At 48.5% G+C, this 22,951-nt stretch overlaps 1 protein-coding gene across 1 annotated transcript in view; it reads left to right on the top strand.

The window, feature by feature from the left end:
* The window catches only part of MN1 (MN1 proto-oncogene, transcriptional regulator), a 29,717-nt gene continuing 6,766 nt past the window's right edge, over nt 1-22,951 (top strand). The window contains exon 1 of the mRNA XM_066562239.1: nt 1-3,433. Coding sequence (XP_066418336.1) covers nt 1-3,433 — 3,433 coding nt within the window. The remainder of the gene's footprint in view (nt 3,434-22,951) is intronic.

The following is a 22,951-nucleotide window of genomic DNA, read 5'->3' on the forward strand; positions in this document are numbered from 1 at the left end:
ATGTTCGGGCTGGAGCAGTTCGAGCCGCAGAACAGCGGCCGGAGCGGCGGGCAGGCGGAGCGGGGCTTCGGCCAGCCCGGACTGAGCATGAGCGCGCACTTCAAGGCGCCGGCCTTCCCCGGCGGCGGCCCAGCACCGGCGGACCCGGCCCTGGGAGCGCTGGGCGAGCCGCCCCTCCTGGGCATGAACATGAGCCTGGCCGGGGACGGCTACGGCTTCCCGGGCCGCGGCCCCGCCGAGCTGCACGGCGGCGGCATGCAGCCGCCCGTGCACGGCTTCTTCGGCGGACAGCAGCCGCACGGCGGCCCCGGCGGCGCCCCCCACCCGCACCAGCACCCCCCGCACTTCGGCGGCGGCTTCGGGCCCGACCCCGGCGCCTCCTGCGTGCACGGCGGGCGCCTTCTGGGCTACAGCGGTGCGCTGGGCGGGCAGACGGCGTTCGCCGACGGCTACGAGCACATGGCCGAGGGCCAGAGCGGCGAGGGCTTCGGGCAGCAGCGCCCCGGGACCTTGCCCGATTTCCAGCACCACGGCGCCGGCGCCGCCAGCCACGCCGTGCCGGCGCCCTGCCTGCCCCTCGACCAGTCCCCCAACCGCGCTGCCTCCTTCCACGGGCTGCCGGCGGCCGGCTCCTCCGAGCCCCACGGCCTGGAGCCGCGGCGGCTGCCGGCGCAGGGCGGCGTGGACTCGCTGGAATACAATTACCCTGGCGACGGCCCTGCCGGCCACTTCGAGCTGCCCGTCTTCTCCCCGTCGGAGCCTGAGGGGCAGCTGCCGCACTACGGCGGCGGGCGGCAGGTGCCGGCGGGCGGCAGCTTCGCGGGGGCGCCCGCCCTGCCCCGGGCGCCGGGCATGGCCGTGGCCAAGGCGCACCCGCCGCAGCAGCACGGCGTCTTCTTCGAGCGCTTCGGGGGGGCGCGGAAGATGTCGGCCAGTCTGGAGCCGGGGGCCAACGCCAGGCACCCGCTGATGCAGCAGCAGCAGCAGCCGCCACCACCACCGCAAGCACCGCAGCAGCCGCCGGGCTTGCTGGCCAGACAGAACTCCTGCCCGCCAGCCATCCCTAGGCAACAGCAAACAGAAGCCAACGCTCCCAACTCCAACCTGCAGGACAATGGGCCCATAATGCAGAACCAGCATGCACAGTTTGAATACCCTATTCACAGACTGGAGAACAGGAATATGCATCCCTACACCGACCCCGTGTTTAATATGCAGCACCCTCCTCCGCAACAGCCACCAAATCAAAGACTGCAGCACTTCGATGCCCCCTACGTGAGCGTCGCCAAGAGGCCGCGGTTTGACTTCCCCAACACTCCTGGCGTCGAGCGCTGTGCCTCCTGGGGCGGCGGCATGCACGGCCCGGCCATGGAGAGTCACCTTTCCCCGACGGCCTACCCTGGCCTGCCGGGCGAGTTCACCCCGCCGGCACCTGAGGCCTTTGGGGGCCCGTTGCCACACGGCGGCCCTGAGCACCCGGCACTGGCGCAGCGCCAGAACGCGGCCCTGGTGATGAAGCAGATGGCCTCGCGAAGCCAGCAGCGCCTGCGGCCGCCCAGTCTGCAGCAGCTGGGGCACCATGGTGAGGTGGGCGCACCCGGCAGCCTGCCCCCGCCAGCCTTCGAGCGGGAGGCTGGTGGCGGCCGCAGCTTCGATGCGCCGGCGCCGCACCTGGCCCCCGACAGCGCCTGGTTCGCAGGGCCACCGCCGCCCGGGGAGCTGCTGCCGAGGCGCTTGGCAGCGCCCGGGCTACCAGCCGAGGCAGCCCCCCACGAGCTGGGCCTGCAGCCGGGTGGCCCTGCCGTGCTCTTCCGGCCGGGTGCCAGTGGGCTGGGGCTGCAGGAGCCCTTGCGGATGGCAGGCGAGGGGCCAGCGCAGGCCCTGCCGTCGCCCGGCGTCCATCCGCCCTTCACACCCACGATGGGTGGCCTCTCGCAGCTGCAGTCGCCAGGCAGCGGCGTGGCACTGCCCAGCGCCCCTGCTGAGCGCCGTGGCCCCGCCGACTTCGCCGCTCAGCCTGGCTTCCCCTTTGGGGCGGCAGCGCGGCAGCCGGCGGCCCACGGGGCTGCACCTGCCCTCAGCGCCTCGCCAGGTGCTTACCCACCGCCCCCGCCCGAGTTTCCCCCGCCAGCCCCACCGCGGCCCGCTGCCAGCAAGCTGGGTGCCCTCTCGCTGGGCTCCTTCAGCAAGGCGGCCAGCAAGGACAATGTCTTCGGGCAGAGCTGCCTGGCTGCCCTCTCCACTGCCTGCCAAAACATGATCGCGAGTCTGGGCGCTCCCAACCTCAACGTCACCTTCAACAAGAAGAGCCCGGCCGAGGCCAAGCGCAAGCTCAGCCAGGCCGAGCCTGACCCGCCACCTGCTGCCCCGGACTACTTCCCAGCAGGCCCGCCAGTAGGTGGGGGTGGCACGGGCAAAGCAGCGGGCGCTGCCCCGCTGTTGCCTGCGGAGAGCAGCCTCTCGCCCGGCTACGCGCTGGAGCCGGTGGCCGGTGGCGAGGGGAAGGCGGGTGGCGGGCGGGGTCGGGGTCGCCGGAAACGGGACAGTGGGCACGTCAGCCCCGGCACGTTTTTTGAGAAGTTCTCAGCTGCCGAGGGCGGGGGAGCCGGTGTGAGCCCAGGGCAGCCGGCAGTGCCGGTGGCGGCGGGGGCCCCGCCGGGGGCTGCGGGCGCTGAGCGCGGCGGAGGCACCCCTCATGACAAGCCCCTGACCTCACCATCCTGGGGCAAGGGCAGCGAACTGTTGCTGGCGGAGCAGCCCGACCTGATGTCCTCCCTGGACAGCGGCATCCAGAGCGTGACCAAGTCGGACGGCAGCTCCCCGCACGTGGACTTTCCCGACGAGGTCAGCACCAGCTACGGCAACGAGGACGAGGTGTCCTCCAGCTCCGACAACGCCACCTCCAAGCCCACCCGTAGCCCGCTGCTGGGTGGTTCGCCCAAGCTGCCCCGTGGGGAGCACGCACTTCTCAACGGACAGAAGCCCCTGGCCCTTGGCCTTCTCAGTACATCTACCTCGACCCCCGACAGCTATGGGCTCAGCACCACGGCGGGCGCTCACCCTGGCACGCCAAGCATGGAGCAGGTGCGGACCCCCACGAGCACCTCGGCCCAGGATGAGATCCACCCCCTGGAGATCCTGCAGGCACAGATCCAGCTCCAGCGGCAGCAGTTCAGCATCTCGGAAGACCAGCCCTTGGGGTTGAAGAGCAAGAAGGGGGAGTGTGCGGGGCAGAATGGGGACAGTGACCTGGGCAGCTGCTGCTCGGAGGGTGTCAAGGGCACCATGAGCACCATCGACCTGGACTCCCTGATGGCAGAGCACAACTCCACCTGGTACCTGCCTGGAGAGAAGGCCCTGATGGAGGGACAGGAGGAGGACAAGCCCATGGCGCCCTGGGAGAAGCCCAAGCCCCCGAACCCCAGCAAAGAAGGTATCAGATGTCCCACAGGGGTGCTGGCACAGGGGTAGGGGTGGTTGTGGGCTGCTAAGGGAAGGGGACATGGTGAGGCTGCAGCTCTGGTACTCTGGGCACACACTGGCTCCACCCCTGGTGGGTGCCAGGCACCTTCCCAGTCGGGCTGCAGGATGCTGGGATGCTGGGTGGCTCTGATGGGGGGAGCAGTGTCAGGGACAAAGTGCTTGCTGCCTGACTGGCCCAGGTGACAGCTGCCCCATGGCATCTCTGCTGCCATCCCTGTCCCCATCATGCCTCCTAGAAAATGGGTAGATGGGGGTGCTGAGCAGAGGGGCTCCCAGTGAGCCTCACCTGAGCTCCTGGGCCTGGGATGCTGCAGAAGGGAACTCCAGCCTGAGGTTCTGAGGGGGCTCCCACAGAGCCTGGTGCCAGCTTAACCTTCCAGACACTTTCCCAAAACTGTGACTGAGCTTTTCCCTAACGACAAGAACATGAATTTGGTGGTAGTTCTGCCCCTTCAGGTCCAGGTGCCCCCTGCTTGCATTTGGAGCCCACAGCAGTGTGATACTGAACTGAACGGCTTGTAACAAATTATTTTGATTTAACTGAAAGGCAGTTTAAAATAAGGCTCTGGGTCTGTTAGTGTAAAACTTGCTTAGTTGACAGATGTTTAATTTTGACATTAGTTGTCATTTTTGATCCTTCCTTGTGTCCAGAGGGCATCATAATTCCCCAGGCTTAGGAAAAAATATTTTAATGGAAAACTCTCCATTATAAAAGCTGTTTAAGATAAGGATGATTATAGATTCAATTGCTTTCTATTTTATCTTATCAAATCCCTATTTTACAACCTGCCTAGCTGTATGTGTGATTGTTACAATGGGTGCATATGCTGTACCTGCTATCTGAGGGCAAACGGGTGGGTTTTGGTGTGCTAGAAATACATGTGTGCAGTTTACACAATATAAACTCATTATTTGTGTCTAGGAAAGGTGGTATTTTGGCACTGCAGTGTAGTTTGAAATTGTTTTCATTATCTCTGGTAGTAGAAACTGACTTTTTGCAGCCCTTCACATTTAGTAATTTTGCTAAGAAAGTTGTTGGTGAAATTAGAAGGGAGCTGGTTAGGAAACTGGGCTGTTTCTTAACCTGGTTCTGGTTGGCTTTGCAGCTTTGGCTTTCTGAAGCATGAATCCTAGCCCCCACGGTTTGTCTCTTTGTTCATGTTTAATGCCCAGCGCAGGAGACTCTCATTTCGAGCAGAGTGTTTAGCATGCATGGCAGACCCGAGGAAGCCCATCAGCATTCTCCATGCTTCACCCAGGCAAGGACATAAATTGGTTTGTTTGGGGCCCTTCTTTTCCATTTTTAAATGGAGTTGCACACAGCATCCTTCCTGGCCCCTTCTCTTTTATTGTTTCTTGTACACAACATCTAGATCTGACTGGATCAATAGCTAGTTAGCACAAATCACAGTTCCTGTTACTTCTGCCTTGGCAGGCTCAAGCACATACATACGTTCTCTCACACCGCACGCACCCCGTTACGTGTGCACTTTCACACACACACACAGATACACACATCTCACACCGTGCTGCGTTTAGAAATAGATTTTGAAAGAATAACTTCTTCTATAGATCTTCACTTCTTGGATGAAAAAAAAGAAATCCTGAGCAGTGATTTAAAAGAAATCCTGAGCAGCGATTTTATTTCGAACAGCACATTTATTAAAAGTGTAATTTGGTTTAAAATGATCTATATTTTGTGTGTGTGTGTGTGTGTGTGTGTGTGTGTCATATGGAGCGATGCTTCTGCAGCGTCTTTTAACAGCACTCCTCCAGTCACTTTGATCACAGCTATTCTTAGAAACAGCTAGTGAAAGAAGTAATTGCTTTCTGGTCGCGATAACCACAATGTTGGTGTTAAAACAGTTCATCACTTGGAAGGAAAACCATTTAATCAGTGTTCCTATATAAGGATATGTTTTAGTATTTCAGAGGCTTAACATAAAATAGCAAACCAGTTCCACAACAATGCAGAGGCGCTCGGGTTGGTTCATGCTTTAGTCACTTGAGGGATTTGAATGGGCTGGTTCCTCGGATGAGGAAATTTATACAGACTCACAGAGAATTTACTTTAACTGTTGTTAGAGATGATAAAGATACAACGGGTGAGACAAAACAGGCTGTTCACCTCGGTCAGTAGAAATAATTAAACTTAACATCGCCATACCCCTGAGTGTGTGAAACTGTGTTTAAGAAAAGGCTTCCTTTAGTCATGGGCTGAGATTTGAAACCTTCTCAGTCGGCTGGGATTTGCACTGTGGTGTTTGTTCCAGCAGAAACCCAGTGTCTGGGTGGATGCGCAGGCTCCAGACAGTGCTCCTCCGAATTCAGGCAGCTCCTCTGCGTTCCATGCTGGAAGGTGGGCACCATTCTGGGGCTGGGGAGCATCAATGTGAGCAGCATTAGACCCGGGGTCCTTCCCAGTGGAGGCTTGTTGGGGCTGCTGATTTACACCTGCCATGAGAGCGGCTGGGGATTTATTCCACTGTGGCACTGCTGCGATTGGCACCGGCGGCTCCTCAGGTGCGGGGAGGTGGAGGAAGGGGAGGTGGGTGCCGGGGGGCAGCTTCCCCTCGGCGCAGTGCTGGGGACTTTGTCCACTGCCTGCCACTCTCCAGGAACAGAGGGTCCGACTTCAGTGCTGGCCGTGAAGGAAAGAGCAGACTCCCCAAAATACAGCAGGATCAGGAACTTCTCAAATACTCTGTTAGTGCGCAGGTTATGGGGGAAAACAACTTGAGTTGTTTTAATGGCTGCTCAGATTCCTGGGAGCTCACCTTTTTTCCAATAACGGCATTAAAATGATTTGCTGATCTCCGGCACTTGTGTGAGCTGTGGGTCTGGAGGTTGCTGGGAGCAGACACCGGTGCTGTGAGGTGTGACACCTCCGGCGCTGGCCTGCCGCGAGCTCTGAGCGTGCGTTCACGTTCCATTCCGGAATGTAGTGTTAGTAATGCTGCCTGGACATGGCTCTGCCCTGAAATGTGTTTTCTGTAAGTTTTCTCTGATGCATCACTTCTTGTACCAACATGTTTAATGTGAAGTAGCTGGTAGGTTTTGGGGTTTTTTCCCCTGAAAATGCTTTCTAGAATATCATGTTTTCCTCTGCCTAGCAGCTTGAGCTGGGAGTGAGAGATAAATAACACTGAGTCTAGAGGGGTCGTCTTGACTTCCAACACCACAGCTCTAGCTGACAAAGAATAACCAGTCCAAATTCACTTAAAAATCTGGGGCCAGTTTAATGGGGTTTTGCTTTTCCTGGTTTGACCAAACCAGAACGATTTCCCCTTCAGTGAAATGTGTATTAGTATTCTTTAGAAACCCATTAATTAAGTGCTGGTGGGGTTTTGGTTTTTAGTTTTTAATTGAAATTTTGAAAGTCCCGTACTGCAGATGTCAGGTGAAGACATCAGTATGTACCTAGAACTGTGCAGGTGGAAAGGATGGGAGTATGTTTTGCTGCTCCGTGGTTGTTGGGCTTGTCAGTCCGGGCTGATGGGCACGTGCCACGCGGCACCGTTAGCCTTCATCTGTGAGTTTTTGTTCATATTTCATTGTTACACCGAACCTGTCACTGGAATGAGCCCACAGGCCAACCCTCTTGCTGGAACAGTGTGTAACATCTGTGAATTACTAGAAATACATTAACAAAGGTCAAATTTGGTCCAGATGCGGCCGGGAGCCTTTGTTTTCTTTCCCTTTCCAGTGCATTCTGCTGCTTGCTTTATTTTAAATACTGCTTAGTTCTTTTAGAGGCTTTACCAAGGGACTGTGTTTGTTTACCAGGACTGAGTTTGTCAGACCTCTCGTGAGGTTTTTCAGGCACTGAACCCTCACTGCAAGCGATGTGCTGTGAGCGGCTGTGTTGTAGTGAGCGCTGTGGAAGCGAGTTCAGCAGCAAAGCTCAGCGCCTTTTCCAGCGAGGGGGCTGTGATTCCCGATGCTGCTTTGTCTCACTGGGCTGCTGAAACTTACACAGTTTTAGCAATTTAGTGAAAAAAGAAGCTATTGCCTTTGTCTTGAAGTTACACAATAAACTCCACATATATCAAATCTACATCTTTATTAAATCATCTGGATTAGCAATCAGAGTGACGAGGGAAGAACGCTCCTGCTGCTTATCCTGGGAGAGAGTTTGGTGTGCATTAGATTTGGATTTAATATGATGCTTTAAACTTTTCTAACCTGTTTAAAAAAAATAATTGAAGGGTTGCCCCTGCTTGGCCTCATGTGAATGATAGAAATTCTCCATTGTTTACCTTGACTGACTATAATTTTTATACTTTTTACTAGAAAATGCTTCTGTTTAGAAATATTTTCCTTTGTTTTATAAACATTATGTAGCAGTGTGCTTGTCGACCTTTATGGCATATATTAGAAAAAGACAGAATTTTCAGTATTATTTCCTCTTGCTGTAATATACTAAAATATTTAGTGCAGGAAATGTGTAAATTTATTGGCATTTCAGTAACAACTGTGGCCAGTGTTTGCCTTTGCATCCACCGTCTGTCTGGCTGTTAATTTTTGGTCTCTAGATTTACCTGTTTTCATTTCAGTGGACAATCTAGCTGTGTTTGAATGAATGCAGATTACCTATCTGGTTTGCATCCTGGTGCTTCCTTACCCCAAAGTCTGTTATTTTCTGATGCCCACTCAGTTGCAAGGCGAGTTTTAATGGGGTTGTTTTGCACACACTTGGTGTGAGGATCTACGTGAGACAGACTTTGAGGGAGATGTTTCTTGAAATTGGTGTGTGAATGTGCTTCAGATCTTTATGTATGATGTAAAAGGAAATGAATTAGACTTAGTATTTATATATGAACTTGGATGACAGCATAGATTTATTTTGATCTGTGATGTATTACACCAAGTCTCCTCTTACTTTTTATGGTACAGTACCTGTTTTTTTTTACCAATCACCTAGTGGAATGCTAAACCATAGAACTGCAAATAATATTTTGATAAAAAGTGTTACTAATTAGCAATGTCTATAGATACAAATTGTTGTTACTTGTGTAGAACAAAGAATAAGGCATCAAACAAAAGTCTAACCTGAAACTAAATAGGCTGCTTTTATTTGAACCAGCTGACTCTCAGCCTCAGTAGTATTCTATACCAGGGAAAGGTTTTGGTACAGTAAAATGCCTTTATGTGGCCATATAAAATTTTAGTACTAGACAAATTACTGTACATTTTCAGTCAGTGGTTTCTCGTGTATTTCTGTTAAATCTGAGTGTGAGGAGAGTCTCCTCAGAAAGTGCACAGCCAGTTCTATATTGAATCTTCAGGTGGCCTAACGCGTATGCTTTGTTAACGCTAAATTTACCGAAATATCAGAGGCTGTTTCGTGACATAATTTCTCAAGCGCATTGAGAATACCGAAAGAGACCTGTCAAATTGGAGGCAGAGGCTCATTCCCTGTTTTATCCCTAGTGCAGAATGGGTTGTCCTTGTGTGTGTTTCGGACTGGAGCGTGTTGGATGCAGGCAGCGCGGGCGGTGGGTGTCAGGCGCTGGTAGAGCCACCTCGCCCTCGCGCCGCGGCTCCGGCCGGCGTCCGCCTCCCTGCCCAGCAGCTCCAGCTTTTCCATTGAAAAACCTTGGAAAGAACGATGTTTGCACCTGTAAACACGTGATTAAGGTTTGCTGGACACGTTTAAGATCGGTGTGTTGTTTATTTTTAAATATGAAATAGTTTTGTTTTTTGAGAGGCGTTTTTAAATGAGAGCCTGTGTTAGTGAGGGCTGTTCAGAACATGGCTGGCTGTGCACCAGATCTTGGGTAAGGGACATGGGGAACCTTATGGAAATCAAATAGGTGAAGCTGTGGAATCACCCAGGAAATTCAAGGTCTGCCCTCACCTTTCTGGTCTTGGTTAGATTTCTCAGTTTTTAAAATGTGATTCCGAATTTTTGCTGTTCTGTAGATAGACCCAGTTTACACATAGTGATTAGATGACTGGCTTATATAAAAATAGTGTGATTCTTTGTAGTTTGCTGCTTTTCCTTTGCCAGATGCTTTTGTGTTGGTGAAGTTAAAACATTCTGAGTTATTAGTGGCCTTTTAATACAAACGATTTTAGGGTTTTTTTTACAAATTTAAATATATTTAATGGATTATGTGCCAATACTCCAAAGTCAAATACCTTCTAAATTTAAAGCTGAGAATTGAACAGCTGGAGGTCTAATCCATTAATTTTTACAAGCTGACTTTCTTAATACTTCAAAGAGAACATCTTAGATGATGCTGCTTTACTGTTCCCCTCTTAAGCACCCCTTCTCCTCTCCCTGCCAGTGCCCTCTTCTCTAAGGCTACATGTTCCGCTCATCTCCTGGCAAGTGACAAAAGCATCTGGATGGGGCGAATGCATTTTCCTTAGTTGATGTAAGAAGTTTTAAGACTCGTTGGTCTAGAAATGTGCCTTAGTGTTGCACTTTCTATCCACACTAATGCAAAAATACGTGGTCACCACTGTTCTGTCTTTCTTTCCTGTACTTGGGTTATTTGTTGTAGCAGCACGGGCATTGCCATAGGAGTACTTTAGTTCTGTGCTTGTGCCCTTTCGAGACGCCTGACTCACACGTAGGGCACATCCCTCTCTGTAGGACTGGGTCTGTTCCATTTGGAAATTACATTTTCCCAAGTTTTGCCTTGCCCGTTTGGACAGGAGCTGCTCTGGCGCCGCCGCCGGTGCCGCTCCCTGGGATGCACGTGCGCATCCATCAGGGGCAGCTCCCGAGCAGGAGCTGAGTCCTGGCTGCAGGCTGAGGTGCTGCCCAGACCCTGCAGCAGGGCACTTTGTGTCTGTTTGTTTTCAATTCCAGCAAATCTGTTTGTGTCTGTTCAGTGTTTTAACGTAACACCACCGAGCATGACGCTTGGGCGGTCTACATTTTTTTATTAGCTTTTAACATTTGTCAGAAAAAGCTTTTTTTGGTTTGGTAAGCAGAAATCTGGTTATGTTTAAGTGCTGCTTTGATAGATTTTTTACATTGAAATAAATACAGTTTATTTGAGTTTAAACACGGACAACACGTGTGGGAGCTCGAAGGGCTCTGCTAGCTCTGACTGTGAGCGATGGGAGAGACGTGCCACAGTCCTGCTCCCGCCGCCACTTTGTGTGAACTTTGGGATATTTATCTTTTTTTTTATCCCCCTCTGTGTTTGGAGCATTTAAAATACAAAATGAAGAACTTTGTGGTTTTTTTCCTTTTAACTCGCTTACCTTCAGTTCTGATTGCTGGGCCTTTAGGATTTGATCCCCTTGATCCCAGCAAAGCTTGTGATCGGTCAGTAGTTGGAGGACAGCAGGGTTTTTTGGTGGTAAAATATATGTTTTCAGAGTTAAGTCTGCATTTAATTAATTTTGTGAATTAGTATTCACAAAATACTCGAAAGCATTCTGTTGCTAATAGAAAGATCATCCTGAGGCTGGGGAAGCACAGTTAATTGAAAAAGCAGCCATTTGTAAAGTGAAGAAAATTTTAAAACATTTCATACCCTAATTAAGAATGTACTCCTGAGTTAAAATTGAGAATATTAATTTGCTGTGCGAAGCAAATACATTACAAAGCCCTGGAAAGAGTCATATCCTTCCTTCCTCCTTAATCCTCTCCCAAAATGCAGTTTCAGAAGAAAGGCATGACTTTTTTCTTTTTTATAATATAGCCTGAAACCATTTTGCTAGAAAGATGTAAATTGATCTATTAACATAGGAAATGGAGGTTGGGCTGGGGTTATTATCTGGTCAGAATTTTAGGATCTCTTTCCTAGAAAAATCTTCCACTATTTTTTCTTTTTTTTTTTTTGGAGGGAGGGGTGGGTAGGTATAATATTCCTCCATAATGGCATTTAAAAGCCTTTTGGTCTCAGGTGAGAGCAGTCAGAAGAGGCAGAGGATGCTGTGGCACAGCTGTGCATCACTGCAAGCAGTGCTGCTCCCTGGGGAATGGGGCTGAGCCTTCCCTCCCCTGCACCGTTGGAGGTGAGGCTGCGAGTGGGAACGGGCAGGGAGGGAATGTCTGCAGAGCTTTTCTGCTCCTGGCTGGATGGCTCGGGCAGGGAGGGAATGTGTGCACAGCGTTCCTGCTCCTGGCTGGATGGCTCGGGCAGGGAGGGAATGTGTGCACAGCGTTCCTGCTCCTGGCTGGATGGCTCGGGCAGGGAGGGAATGCCTGCACAGCGTTCCTGCTCCTGGCTGGACGGCTCGGGGAGTCCAGGCATCGCTGTCGTACTGACTGACATTGGGGTCTACGTGTGATTTAGAGTGCAGCAGAGTCCATATTCAGGTCCCACTTTAGGATTATTTTTTATTTAAGATCATATTTATTGCACCATAAATTGCCACGGTGCTTTAGAAACCTGGGAGATGTTCCCACTGCTAAAGATTTACTGTCCAAATGAGATAAAAGAGGCGTTGTTGGGCTGGGCAGCTGCTGGTTCACCGCCGGAACACGGGCGGTGCCGCCAGGGCTTGGGCAGAGGATGCTGGTGAGGTGCACAGTGGAACTGGAGGGCACTTGGGTACCCAGCAAAGGCTGGCACACTGGTGCTGAATGATGCTGGGTTGGGAAGTGTGTGTGAGCAGGGAATGAAGGGCTGAGAGCATCTCATCCCACCTGGTGATCTCATTTCTGAGTGGATTCCTTGTTTGGTGAGGATGGCGCGGCTGTACTGCCCTCTCCGGGGCAGCATTTCTCCTCTCATGGAAAAAATAAACCCAAACCCCAGATATGGCACTTCTGATCTGTGTGTGAGTGAATTTCTAAATAGGTTTGTCAGTCTTAGCAACAGGAAAAGAGACCTAAATGTTGCAGAAGTAGTTTGGTGCAAGGTTTTCACCTCTTCCAGGTGCCTGGGGTTGGAAGCATCACCAAAGCAGGGCTTCTCCCTGCTCCCCTGGATGATGGGAGAGCAGCACCCAGACCTCAGGTCTGAGCTGCCCAGTAGATCACAACCACCTGGTGTGACTTATTCCTGGAGTGGTACTGAGCTGATAATTAAAAAAAGGGTGTCTCTTAGACCTGCCAGGCAGCCCAGTAACTGTCTGCATCTAATAATACTGGTATTTTTGATCTGACTCAATTGTTTTAATTTTTATTGGTGCCAGATATTAGGCTGAAAAATGTTTTTTTGCCTAGTCTGAAAAGTAATCCAAAATTTCAGACCAAATACAATTTTAAAAGCAAGAAGATAACAAATGGGCCTATTGATTGTATTCTACAAAAGAAAAAAAAGGAGTTCCCCAGTAATTGTAATAAAAGCTACCACAATCTATGAGACAATAATTCTGAAACTCTTTAAAAATAGTATTATTATTCAAAGTGCAAAGCAGCTGGTATTTTATGATAGAACAGATTTTATTGTTGCTGGATATAGGGTCAAACACTTGCAGCACATTTTTGATTTAAACAAACCAAAAACACAAATGCTTTTTTGAAGATAAAATCAGTAAGATTTATTTCTTTTTTTCCTGGATGCTATAGCTCCCTTCTCTACCTCTAAATATAGGCACATACTTTTCTTTTTGTGCTGGGAGGAACCACACGCAGCCCAGCTCCCTGTGCTCTCCCTACCATACCAGTTCTGGAGGCAGAGGAAAAAAAGGGCTGTCCCAAGTACAATTCAAATCTCATATGAACTACTTTGAAAAAGGCAGATCACAAAAAAGGGAGACTAGCAAAACATTTCTTCATTCTGGATTATTATTATTGAAGTTTCATCCCATCATTTGCCAGTTCTTTGTGCTGTTGGCAGGGTGGGTGTGAGGGTGATGGCTGGAAAATGTTCAGGGGAACAGGGGAAAGCTCAAGGGCAGCCCTGGTGATTTAGGGTGATTTTAAACTCTGTACATCAAAGTTGTGTTGTATGTTACATGACAAAGTGGTGTGTCCTGTAGATAAATCCAGTTCATGTTCTGTATCCTGATGTTACTTATTTTAGCTGAGGTGAGAATGGGAAAGGCAGAAGGGAATTTGCTGCTCCCAGTGCTCTGGGCCCCGGGGCAGGTGACCACTGTCCTGACTGTACCAGGCTCCTGCTGCTCCTGTGGACCAACAAACACCACTTTGGAAATGTGAGGTTTTAACAACACAGTGAAGTCCTACTCCAAATAATTTTCCAGATCCTCTAGTGTTTTGTGTAGTTTTCCTCGAGTGGCTGATGCCAATGGTGCTGCAGTGTTTCTCTTAAGGAAAAAGAACAGATAAAATATCTCTTTTTTGAGCCAGACACGTGTGAGCCTCAGAGCTGGGAACGTGCTTTGGGAGATTGTGATACAATTATGTTTTATGTCTACCTATTAAGCATAATGAAGGGTTGGTTGCTGGCCTTAAATTTGGAAAGAACTTACTGTAGAGCTTAAACCAGAAGTAGATTCCTGTAATTACTGCTTTGCTGTGTGGAGTGTGGCGAGGTAGAGGGAATAAAAACTGTTCATTGTCCAATTGTATTTCCATAACTGCTGCACTTTTAAATGTCTGTTTTGAAAGATAAAATTTTTGTTATACTAATTTTCTGAAGTAAGCTAATAAAAGCCAATGCAGGGGGAAAAAAAAAATAAAAGAGGTGAAGAATGTCAAATGAACAATGCTTAGAAAACACGGAGCTTCAGCTTCTTCAGTGAGCCCTGCTGCGGTGCTTGAAAAGTCAGTGGCTTTGTTTGTTAAACACAGGGCCACTGTGCTGTTGTGGTTTAGATTCACTTGAATACGAGATCCTTGATGATGAAATGAAGAATTTTTAAAACTTTCAATTTTATGGTTGCCTTTCTTTGTGCTAGATTAGGCAAACAGGGTAAAACTCGAAGCAGTCAGTTCCGAATCTGCTTTTGCTTTTACTTGACGTTGTTCTTGCTGTGTGATGGCAGTATGTCAGGGAAACTTGGATCCCAGCATCAGCTGTTTGGAATTATTGTTTGGATTATATTCAGTTTCAAATGGTATGAAACTGTAGTGAGAAATGAGCATTTGTTTATGCTGATAAAATGAGTCTTTCTTAGCATACACTTGTTTTGGTTGAACATACTAGAGCATGTTAGAGCTCAGAATGTCCATTTTTTCAGAGTGATAACATGGCCCCCATTCTGCTCTTTGTGTGCATTTGGGACTGGGAACTGCATCAAAGTCGAGGTGTTTCTGCTTCAAGTGAGGAAGAAGAGAGGGAAGACCGAAACTCTTCTTGGCCCTTAGGGAAAAAAAACCACCCTAAACCACATCCTTTTTCCTCTCCCCCTCAAAAATTTGGCTTACATCCTTAAGAGAGACGTTTTTTCCTTTTATTTTTCAACCATCCTTTAAGGTGTGCTCTTCTGGCCTTTCTCCAGTTTGTGGAGCTTCTCTTGGAATACGTTTTAAGGGGTTGTATTTGACATGTTACTGAAGGCTGCCTTCCACAGTGGTCTGGCTCAAATAGAAATGTGAAAAGTTCCCACTACTGAGCTGTAAAAGAATACTGGAAATGGGTTATGCTGAAAAAACCATTTAGATAAAAATGCAATTTTCCCTTCCACATATACTGCTAAGAATTAATAGCACATTCTTCTTAAATGGGTAGTTCTGTATTATATTTTCACCTTAATTAAATTCTTTCCAAAACAGGAGAGTTTCGTTTAAAAATGTAGGGCAAAATTGATCTGTCTTTATCTGCAGTGCTCCCTGCTTTAAAATATCATGGGATTGAGTTCCATGGGCTGTCTGGGCGCTCCTTGGAAAACAGATGTTGGGTTCCAAGGCGGGTGTCCCATCTCAGGGTGTGCTCCTTCCCCTGCTGTCACAGCTGGATTTGGGCTGTCACTGTGGTGGTGTGTGCTGTGCATGCCAGCGGTGCTTTCACGGCTCCACTGCTTGGCCAGCAGCCACCACACAGTGGGGACATGAACGTGGCACTTACCAAGGCGTTTCTGCCAGAAATACCCAAAAAGGGAGAAGGGCCAAGCCCACTGTGGCCTTAACCTGTGTTGGTTCATTGTTGCACACCTGGGGCACAGGTGGTGAGCCCAAGTATGGCATGGCCTGGAACAACATCAGCAAAAACACAGAGACAGTGTTTCAATCACTTTCAATATGTTCCTTTTCTGCAGAAGATGCATAAATGTCTAATGAAAGAAAGAAGGAGGAATCCTCTGTGTAACTGTGAAACAGAAGTGGAGATGCCCCCAGGAAGATTTGCCAGTTCCAGCTAAGAGAAAACCAAAACCTCTATTCATGCTTTTTAATGGTTTCATTTTTGGTGGAAGGTTTTTAATGTAATGGTGAGAACAGAAGTGTGTGGAAGAAGTAGGGCTGATAGACTCTGCTTTAAACAGCTTTTCACTGCTGAGTTACAGTGGAGAAAATGCTTTTATTAAATAAATTGTTTAGTGTTATCATGGTTTTAATAAAATGGTTCCCACATATAAGCAATGCTCATAATGATGGAGAAATGGACAGGATTGATATAACTTGAAGTTTCCATGTTAAAAATACAAATTTTGGTGGTAGTGATGCTGCACAGCTTTTGAATAATTTTTGTGATAAATTGCCCTTCAGGGGGACTGTGCTTGGGCTTTCTCCTAGAAGGTGAGATACAGGAGAGGTGTGAGGCAGTCTGACTGAGTCTTGCACCCAGCTAACACTGAGCTTAATCCAGATTCTGTTTTTGAAAGGGTTATTTATAGTCATCTTCCAATAGTCTCCTAATCAAACAGCAGCAAATCTGATACTGCTCGTTAGGTGCATTACAGAACAGCTGGTTTTTTAGTCACCAAACTTGCCTTTTGTGATTCATTTTCTGTGAATCACACTAGTTCAGCAAAGAGTGCAGATCACGACTTTTACAGCCAAATATGCAACTTCCTGGAAGCAAATGTCAAAAATTTAAATATTTTAGTGTAGTGCCTTCTAACTTGCAAGTTTTGTATTAGTGGGACACTGACTCTTCTGTAAAACTTCACTCCCTGGGACAAGCATGGCCATCTGTAGGAGTGTTTGCTCCCTGGTGTGAGTGGTTCACACTCAGAGAGTATTGCCTGGTTCCACTTTAGGTGGGACTTTCTTAGGTGTCACTATTTAATTTTTTCATGTCTTTTTGTGTTGGTGCTTAGTGTATCTGCAGGTACTCAGCATGCTGAGTGATGCATTTAAACATTGGCTGCTACAGTAAAAATCTTGATGGCCATTGTTTCAATCAAAAAAACCCTTCTCATCTTCAAAGTCACTGTTGTTACAATAATTTCCTCTTTGAACATGTCAGGATTCTGTCTTTGATTATAGACTGGATTATCTCTTGTCATTGCATAATGATTTTTTTTGGGTAGGCAGAGACCTTTTTCAGTTCCTCACAGTTCATCCCCCATCCCAGTACTTCTTTAAAAAAGAGATTGTGTTGAAACCAGGTATTTAAGAATATAGATCCTCAAGAAAATAACTGGTTTTGACTTTGTATTTTCCTGGGAATTTTATAAAACTGATATGAATTACAGATTTATTTTACAATTTGAACTTAGACTTTTAAATTTTCCCTTTCCCCCCACCCCTTCTTTTGCTTCCTATTGGACCAGAAGTCATTATTACAGAGATTTTTCTGCTACTTCTTCATTTTCTCTTTTTGCAGGAACATAAAAAGAATTGATCTCTGTAATTCTGCCATCCCTTGGATGTTTGCTTGGATGGATGGTTGGGTGAACGGTGGTTTAGGTGGCTGACCTGGGGGCCTGAGCAGTGCTGCCAGACCCTCCCTGCCCTGTTCCCTGTTGAGGACTGATGTTGAGCTTTGGGAAGTGCTTGCTGAGGCCTTTTCTGCTGGAAGCTGTTTTAGGGTTTGGTGGTCTGTCCACTCTACAGGATCCAGAGTTTCCATTGCTGTTACAACCCTCAGAGACCTTACAGCTCTCTGAGCATTGTGGTGGGATGAAGGCACCCTGGAAGCAGAGCTCCTCTCTTATTGCTGCTGAGGTGTGGAGTGACTTTCCAGCTTTGTGGCCCTTCCTGGCTGATGGTCTAAACTCTGGTGTTCTGCACTAATACAGTGTTCACCTTGGGTCAAAGGGCAGGGAACCTCCTGAAATGGAAGGTGCCTTGGAAGGTCCTCCAAAGCCTGACAGCCCAGAGACAAGAGCATTTGCAGTTTGTCTTGCTTTATGTGTATGTGCAGATTCTTCCACTGCTGGCATGGGAAAACTGTACAAAAATGGGTGACACTAGAACTGCATCAGGCACTGAAGAGACTTATCCCTTGGGAGATGGGTATTGGGAAATGTGTAAGAATGGCAAAAAGAGTCCAGGTGAGATCTGCAGATCCGTGCCTGGTTGTGATTACGTGTGTGCTGGCTTCCAGCTGGTCACTCTAAAGCTGTCACATGATGGGTGTATTGCCTCAGAGGTATGACTGAATCCAAGATGCTCCCTCAGTGGGGGTTGCCTGCATGTGTCCGTGCAATGGAAGCCTTTGCCACAGAATTAGTAAATCCTGACTGTGGTTTTGCCCTCGTGTTTTGTAAGGAAGGAGCTAAAAAGGATTCGCTGTGTCTTTAAACTTGCAGATCCTCAGAACCTCCCTGGGAAGTAGAAGGGGGAAGGGACCCTTTCAGGATTAATTAAACAGAGATGTCTTGCTGTAGACTTCAGGGTTTACTGATAAATGCCAGCCCCTCACCCACGTCTGGTGGTGCTGCTGTTATTTAATCAGGGCCTTGACAAGGAATCTGAGCAATCTTCCCTTTCTCCTCCTCTGTTCCATTTATCTGTCCTCCCAACCTGTTTGTTTGTGTATGGTTAAGTTTTCCATGCCAGGGAGAAGCAGAGTGGAAATGTCAGGGGTCAGGCTGCAGGCAGGGCAGGCAGGAGCAGGCAGGGAGCAGAAAGCCCAGCTCTGCAGCCTTGGAGTTTCTGAGAAACTGGAGATAGGTTGTTCCAGGCAAGATTAACTCCTTCAGCACAGCTGCCTTCTGCTTGAGACCTGCAGGAAAGGAGGCAAGGTGGGTACATTAGGACACTGAGCTCAGACTCCATCCCTCTATCCTTGCAGTCCTGTGAGTAATGGGTGCTCCTGCTGCCATTTTGCTCACCCTCTTGTTGAAGCCTTGCTGGCCCGTCTGCCTTGGCAGCTCTGCTGCTGGGGGATGAAGCTGTGTGGATGCAGACCTGAGCAGGATAGCAGAATTCATTACAGTACTGTTACGGATACCTGAGTTATTTGGCACATTTCCCAGTGCACAAAATGTTCATTCATGGAGGGCATGAAGCTGCTGCTCAGAGACATGCCTTTGAGTAGACACATGACTGGGGTTTGTCACTCAGAAGTTAGCTAAAGACCAGTCTGGATATCCTTGGCTTCAGAAAAACCAATTTTGGTGTTGTATCAGTAGACTTGGTATTTCATAAGCTCTCAGCTGTGTGCTCTGTGGCTCACAAGTGCATCAGCCCCAGCTGATGCTGCCGTGGTGGCTGGGGTTGGGTGAAGTTTTGGCTGTATGAGTCAAGCTGTTGAACTTGCACTTCACCCCACCTGTGCGAGGGAAAAGCCTCATTCAGGGTGGGGTGGAGGATTTTGTTTGTTTGTTGGGTGATGCCTTTGCATTTGTGCTGTGGCAGCGAAGCAGGTGCTGCAGAGCTGAATCCTGCCTGGTTTGGCAGTGTTTGCCTTGCAGGCAGTGCCCTGCCTGGCACAGCTGCAGGGAGAGATGACAAGGTCCTTGCACCCTGCTGGTGGGATGGTCTGTGCTTCTGCACTGACCTGATCTAGACCAGGTTAACAGCTGTAGTTACAGATGGGATAGGAATGAATCACAGAAGAGAATCAGAGAATTGGGTTGGAGGGGTCATCTCATTGCAGCTGTGGGCAGGGACACCTTTCACTAGACCAGGTTGCTCCAAGCTCCATCCAGCCTGGCCTTGAACACTTGCAGGAATAGGGCAGGCACAGCTTCTCTGGGGAATCTGTACCAGTGCTTCAGTACTTGCTGAGTAAATAATTTCTTCCCAATATCCAATCTAATCCTCCTCTCTCTCAGATGGGGGATATTCCCCCTTGTCTTGTCACTCCTGGTTAGAAGTCCTTCTGCATCTCTCTTGGTGCTCCTGTGGGCTGCTCCATGCAGTGAAGTCTTGGGAATGTGCTGTGTTCCCTGTGCCAGTGCTTGGGTACTGCTCAGCCCCGTGTCCCTCCCCTGCCCTTGCCAGGAGCAACTGGGGCTGCTGGCCCTCACTCCCTGGGGAGGTGCTGCAGGGCAGAGCCCACACAATCCCCAGCAGAGTGGGATGAACTAATTGTCTGCTGTTCTTACATTTTCCAGGAGTATTGAAATTGTTGTGGGTCATAAATCACGTGAGCATATGGCCGGAAGGAGAACACAGGCCCATATTTCAGCTTTGGGCTGGAAGATGAGACTGTTTGTCCTGTGTTGTACAGGCCCATTTTGTTGATTTACTGGCCTGTGAAACTTTAGAGTTAATTTTTTGTTGAAGCAAGGAAAGTCTGTCTACCTGTGACTTTCCTGCTTGAACAGCTGTTTGCTCCTGATTCGTTGCTATTCTGAGAATTTCATGAATACTCTCCACAGTGATGTGACAATTGGAAGTAAAAGATGAGCTTATATTTCTCTTATCCTAATAGTGGCACTTACAGCTGTACCTAAGAATGCCAGGTTTCTTTGTGTGTTTTTTTTTTAAATGCTGAATTTCCCTCACTGCCATTGCTCCTCATTTGGTCGTGTATTTCTTCTAATCTTTTTTTTTTTGCTTTCCCTTCATATAGATTTAATTTTTAAACATGCTATTCTATCAAACTCTGTTCCTCCATCAGACTTCTGGGCCCCAGCTCCATCGCCACACCTTATTGCTGCTTTAGGGGATCTTTCTGAATATGCCAAAACCATTATATGACGACATTTCTATCTCTTTCTGTAGTCAAAACTTAGGATATACCAGAATTTGGGATTTTTTTTTTAGAAGAGATCTAGTAAGAATTTGCCCAGGAGGTGTTGGGTATCAGCTCTCAGTCTGATTTGCCAGCACTTAAATGTTTTTCAGCAGAGATTTTGACCCTTCTTTAAGAAACTCAGGCCTCCTGACAATTCTGCTTTTTTTTAGTTATTCCTTGCAGATTCTTTAGAATTTGCCTATGAATTACTTGCAAGGGACTTGCAAGCAGTGATTTGGAACCCCCTGTTTTTGGAGTGTCAAGAGTCAAGCAGCTGGTGCTGCTGAGCACAGTGCAGGTCAGGGAGTGCCCCATAGCATCACAAAATGGTTTGGGCAGGGAGAGACCTTTAAACTCATCTAGTTCCACACCCCTGCCATGGGCAGGGACACCTTCCACTAGGCCAGGTGCTTAGAGCCCTGTTCAGCCTGTTCTGTCCATCTCTGAGCTGTGTCTCTGCAGGTGCCAGCTTTGACCTGAGGTCTCTGGTCTTCCTTTTCTCTTGAAAGTGTAAGTGGTAAAATTCTTGATTCTTCTCTCTTGATGTGTGAGTGGTAAAATTGCTTGAACACCTTTTGTTTTCATGATCACTGTTTCTCAAAGTCTCCTCATTCACCCCTGAGACACCAAACTTCAGCTGGAGGTGTCCTACAGAGCAATGAGATGTTTCAAGGTAGGCTGTAAATAAATGGCATAAAAGAGCTAATGATCCTTGATACTGGTTCTTCTCACTAATGTTAGCCTTTGGTAAACTCCCACTGTGTTTTCAGGGATATCCTTGAACTTGTGTGGTTTAACCCCAAGCATTACTGCACATGATCACCGTTTCTTGGTGTGCAGGAGCCTCAGATGTGTGAGGCCCCTGGGAGAGATTGACTTTGCCTGTGGCAGTTTTGTGTTACGGGCTCTCGTAATTGTGAGTTATAGATGGGGCAGAGGCACCTCTGGGAGCTGTGGGCAGAGCCAGGGAGGAGACAGAGGGACCAAGCAGATCCCTGTCCCAGCCCTGGCAGCCAGGCTGGATGCAGATGTGGCTTTGGGGTGTGAGAACACAGGGGAGCTCTTGGGGAACAATGTGACAAAACACCTAAAAGTCTTTGGCCGAGCATATCTGAGCCTCACGAGAGACTGAAAATATTTCAGAGCTAATTCCCTTCTTTTGCTTGGCTAACAAGTGCTCATTTAATTTGCATCCTGAAACTAAATGACTATGAACAAAGTTCTTTGAAGGGAATCTTCAGCTTTAATTCTGTTTTCACTAAAGGAAAATAGTTTCCCATGTATGTTCTGCAGAGCTTAAATATCTTACTTATTACTGTAATATCTATTTTCCCCGCCACAGTTGTGTCAAAACTCTTGCGCAAATCTGATGGAGCGCTGGAATTTACGTGTTTCTCTTTCTGTTTGCTCTGTGCATAATCATGAATTATTCACTGCCTTTAGAAATCCATTGGTACACCCCTTTTGGCATTTTACCTTATTTTTGGAATGTCCAGGTGGTGATTTAATGCAGAATATTTAAGTAGCATCTTTTTTCAATTTTGGCCTGCCCTGAAATAATACTAGACAGTGTCCAGAACTGGTTTTATTTAAGTGAGAGCTTACTGAATGGTTTCGTGTGACTTCTGTGCAATCAGAAAATTCCACTTTGGATTTTATTGGAGATCTTTTGTTTGCTTGTGCGTTCTGGCAGTCAAGAGATGGGTTTTGAATGGGCTGGAGCTGTGTGTAAAACCGTCATGTGATAGTTTGCGTACATATGAAATAAATTTGAAAGCAAAACCCAGCATTTCCTTACTCATCACGGATCTGTCATTTGTCATTCTTGGTGAAAATAGGCTCAGAGCATTTAGTTAGTGCAAGCAGGTGATGTATGCCAGCAGCATGAAAACACAGGATCAGTCAGCCAATATTCTTTCCTGCTAAGGAAGTGGTCTTCTCACACTGGGGGCTGGATTCAGAGGCAGGGCCATGTCTGAGACAGCCACAGCCCTTCAGAAGGAGGAGTTATGTCACAGAAGCTGCTTGTTGTAGCCTCTTCCAGTGCCAGGTCTGAGTGTCAGGGTGATGGAGCTGGTGGCTGGGGCTTAGGCAGTTCACTCCTTTCAGAGATGAGCAGAAGTGTTCGGGTTTTTTGAGGGGGAAGAGCAACAGACTCTGGAAAATAACTTGGAGCTCCCTGAGGCTTCACTGGTGTTGGATGGCAGCATATGGATGGGTCAGCTGTGCTGGAAGGGGCTGCAGTTGCTGGACTCACGTTTATTTTCTGTTGGAAGTGTCCAGACATTATCTGGCTGTTGTTGGCAGTTGGTTTGGTTTGATTTTTAATGCCAGTTTTCCTTGCTTGGCCAGGGCCACCGTTCTCACACTGTGCAGAGCTGAGGAGAGCACAGTGTTGGTGGTGGCACCAGAACTGACCAGCAGTTTGGAGCTGTGTGGTTGGGTTAGGCCCTGGTTGGAGGCTCAGATTTCCATGGCTGTCACAGACAAGCAGTGGTTCACCTGCATGGGGTGGGCAGGACCAGCCTGGCAAACAGCAGCACTGCAGCTGGGGTGGGACCTGGTTTGCCAGA

Source organism: Molothrus aeneus, chromosome 18 (assembly GCF_037042795.1).
Source record: "Molothrus aeneus isolate 106 chromosome 18, BPBGC_Maene_1.0, whole genome shotgun sequence".
NCBI classification, from domain to species: Eukaryota; Metazoa; Chordata; class Aves; order Passeriformes; family Icteridae; genus Molothrus; species Molothrus aeneus.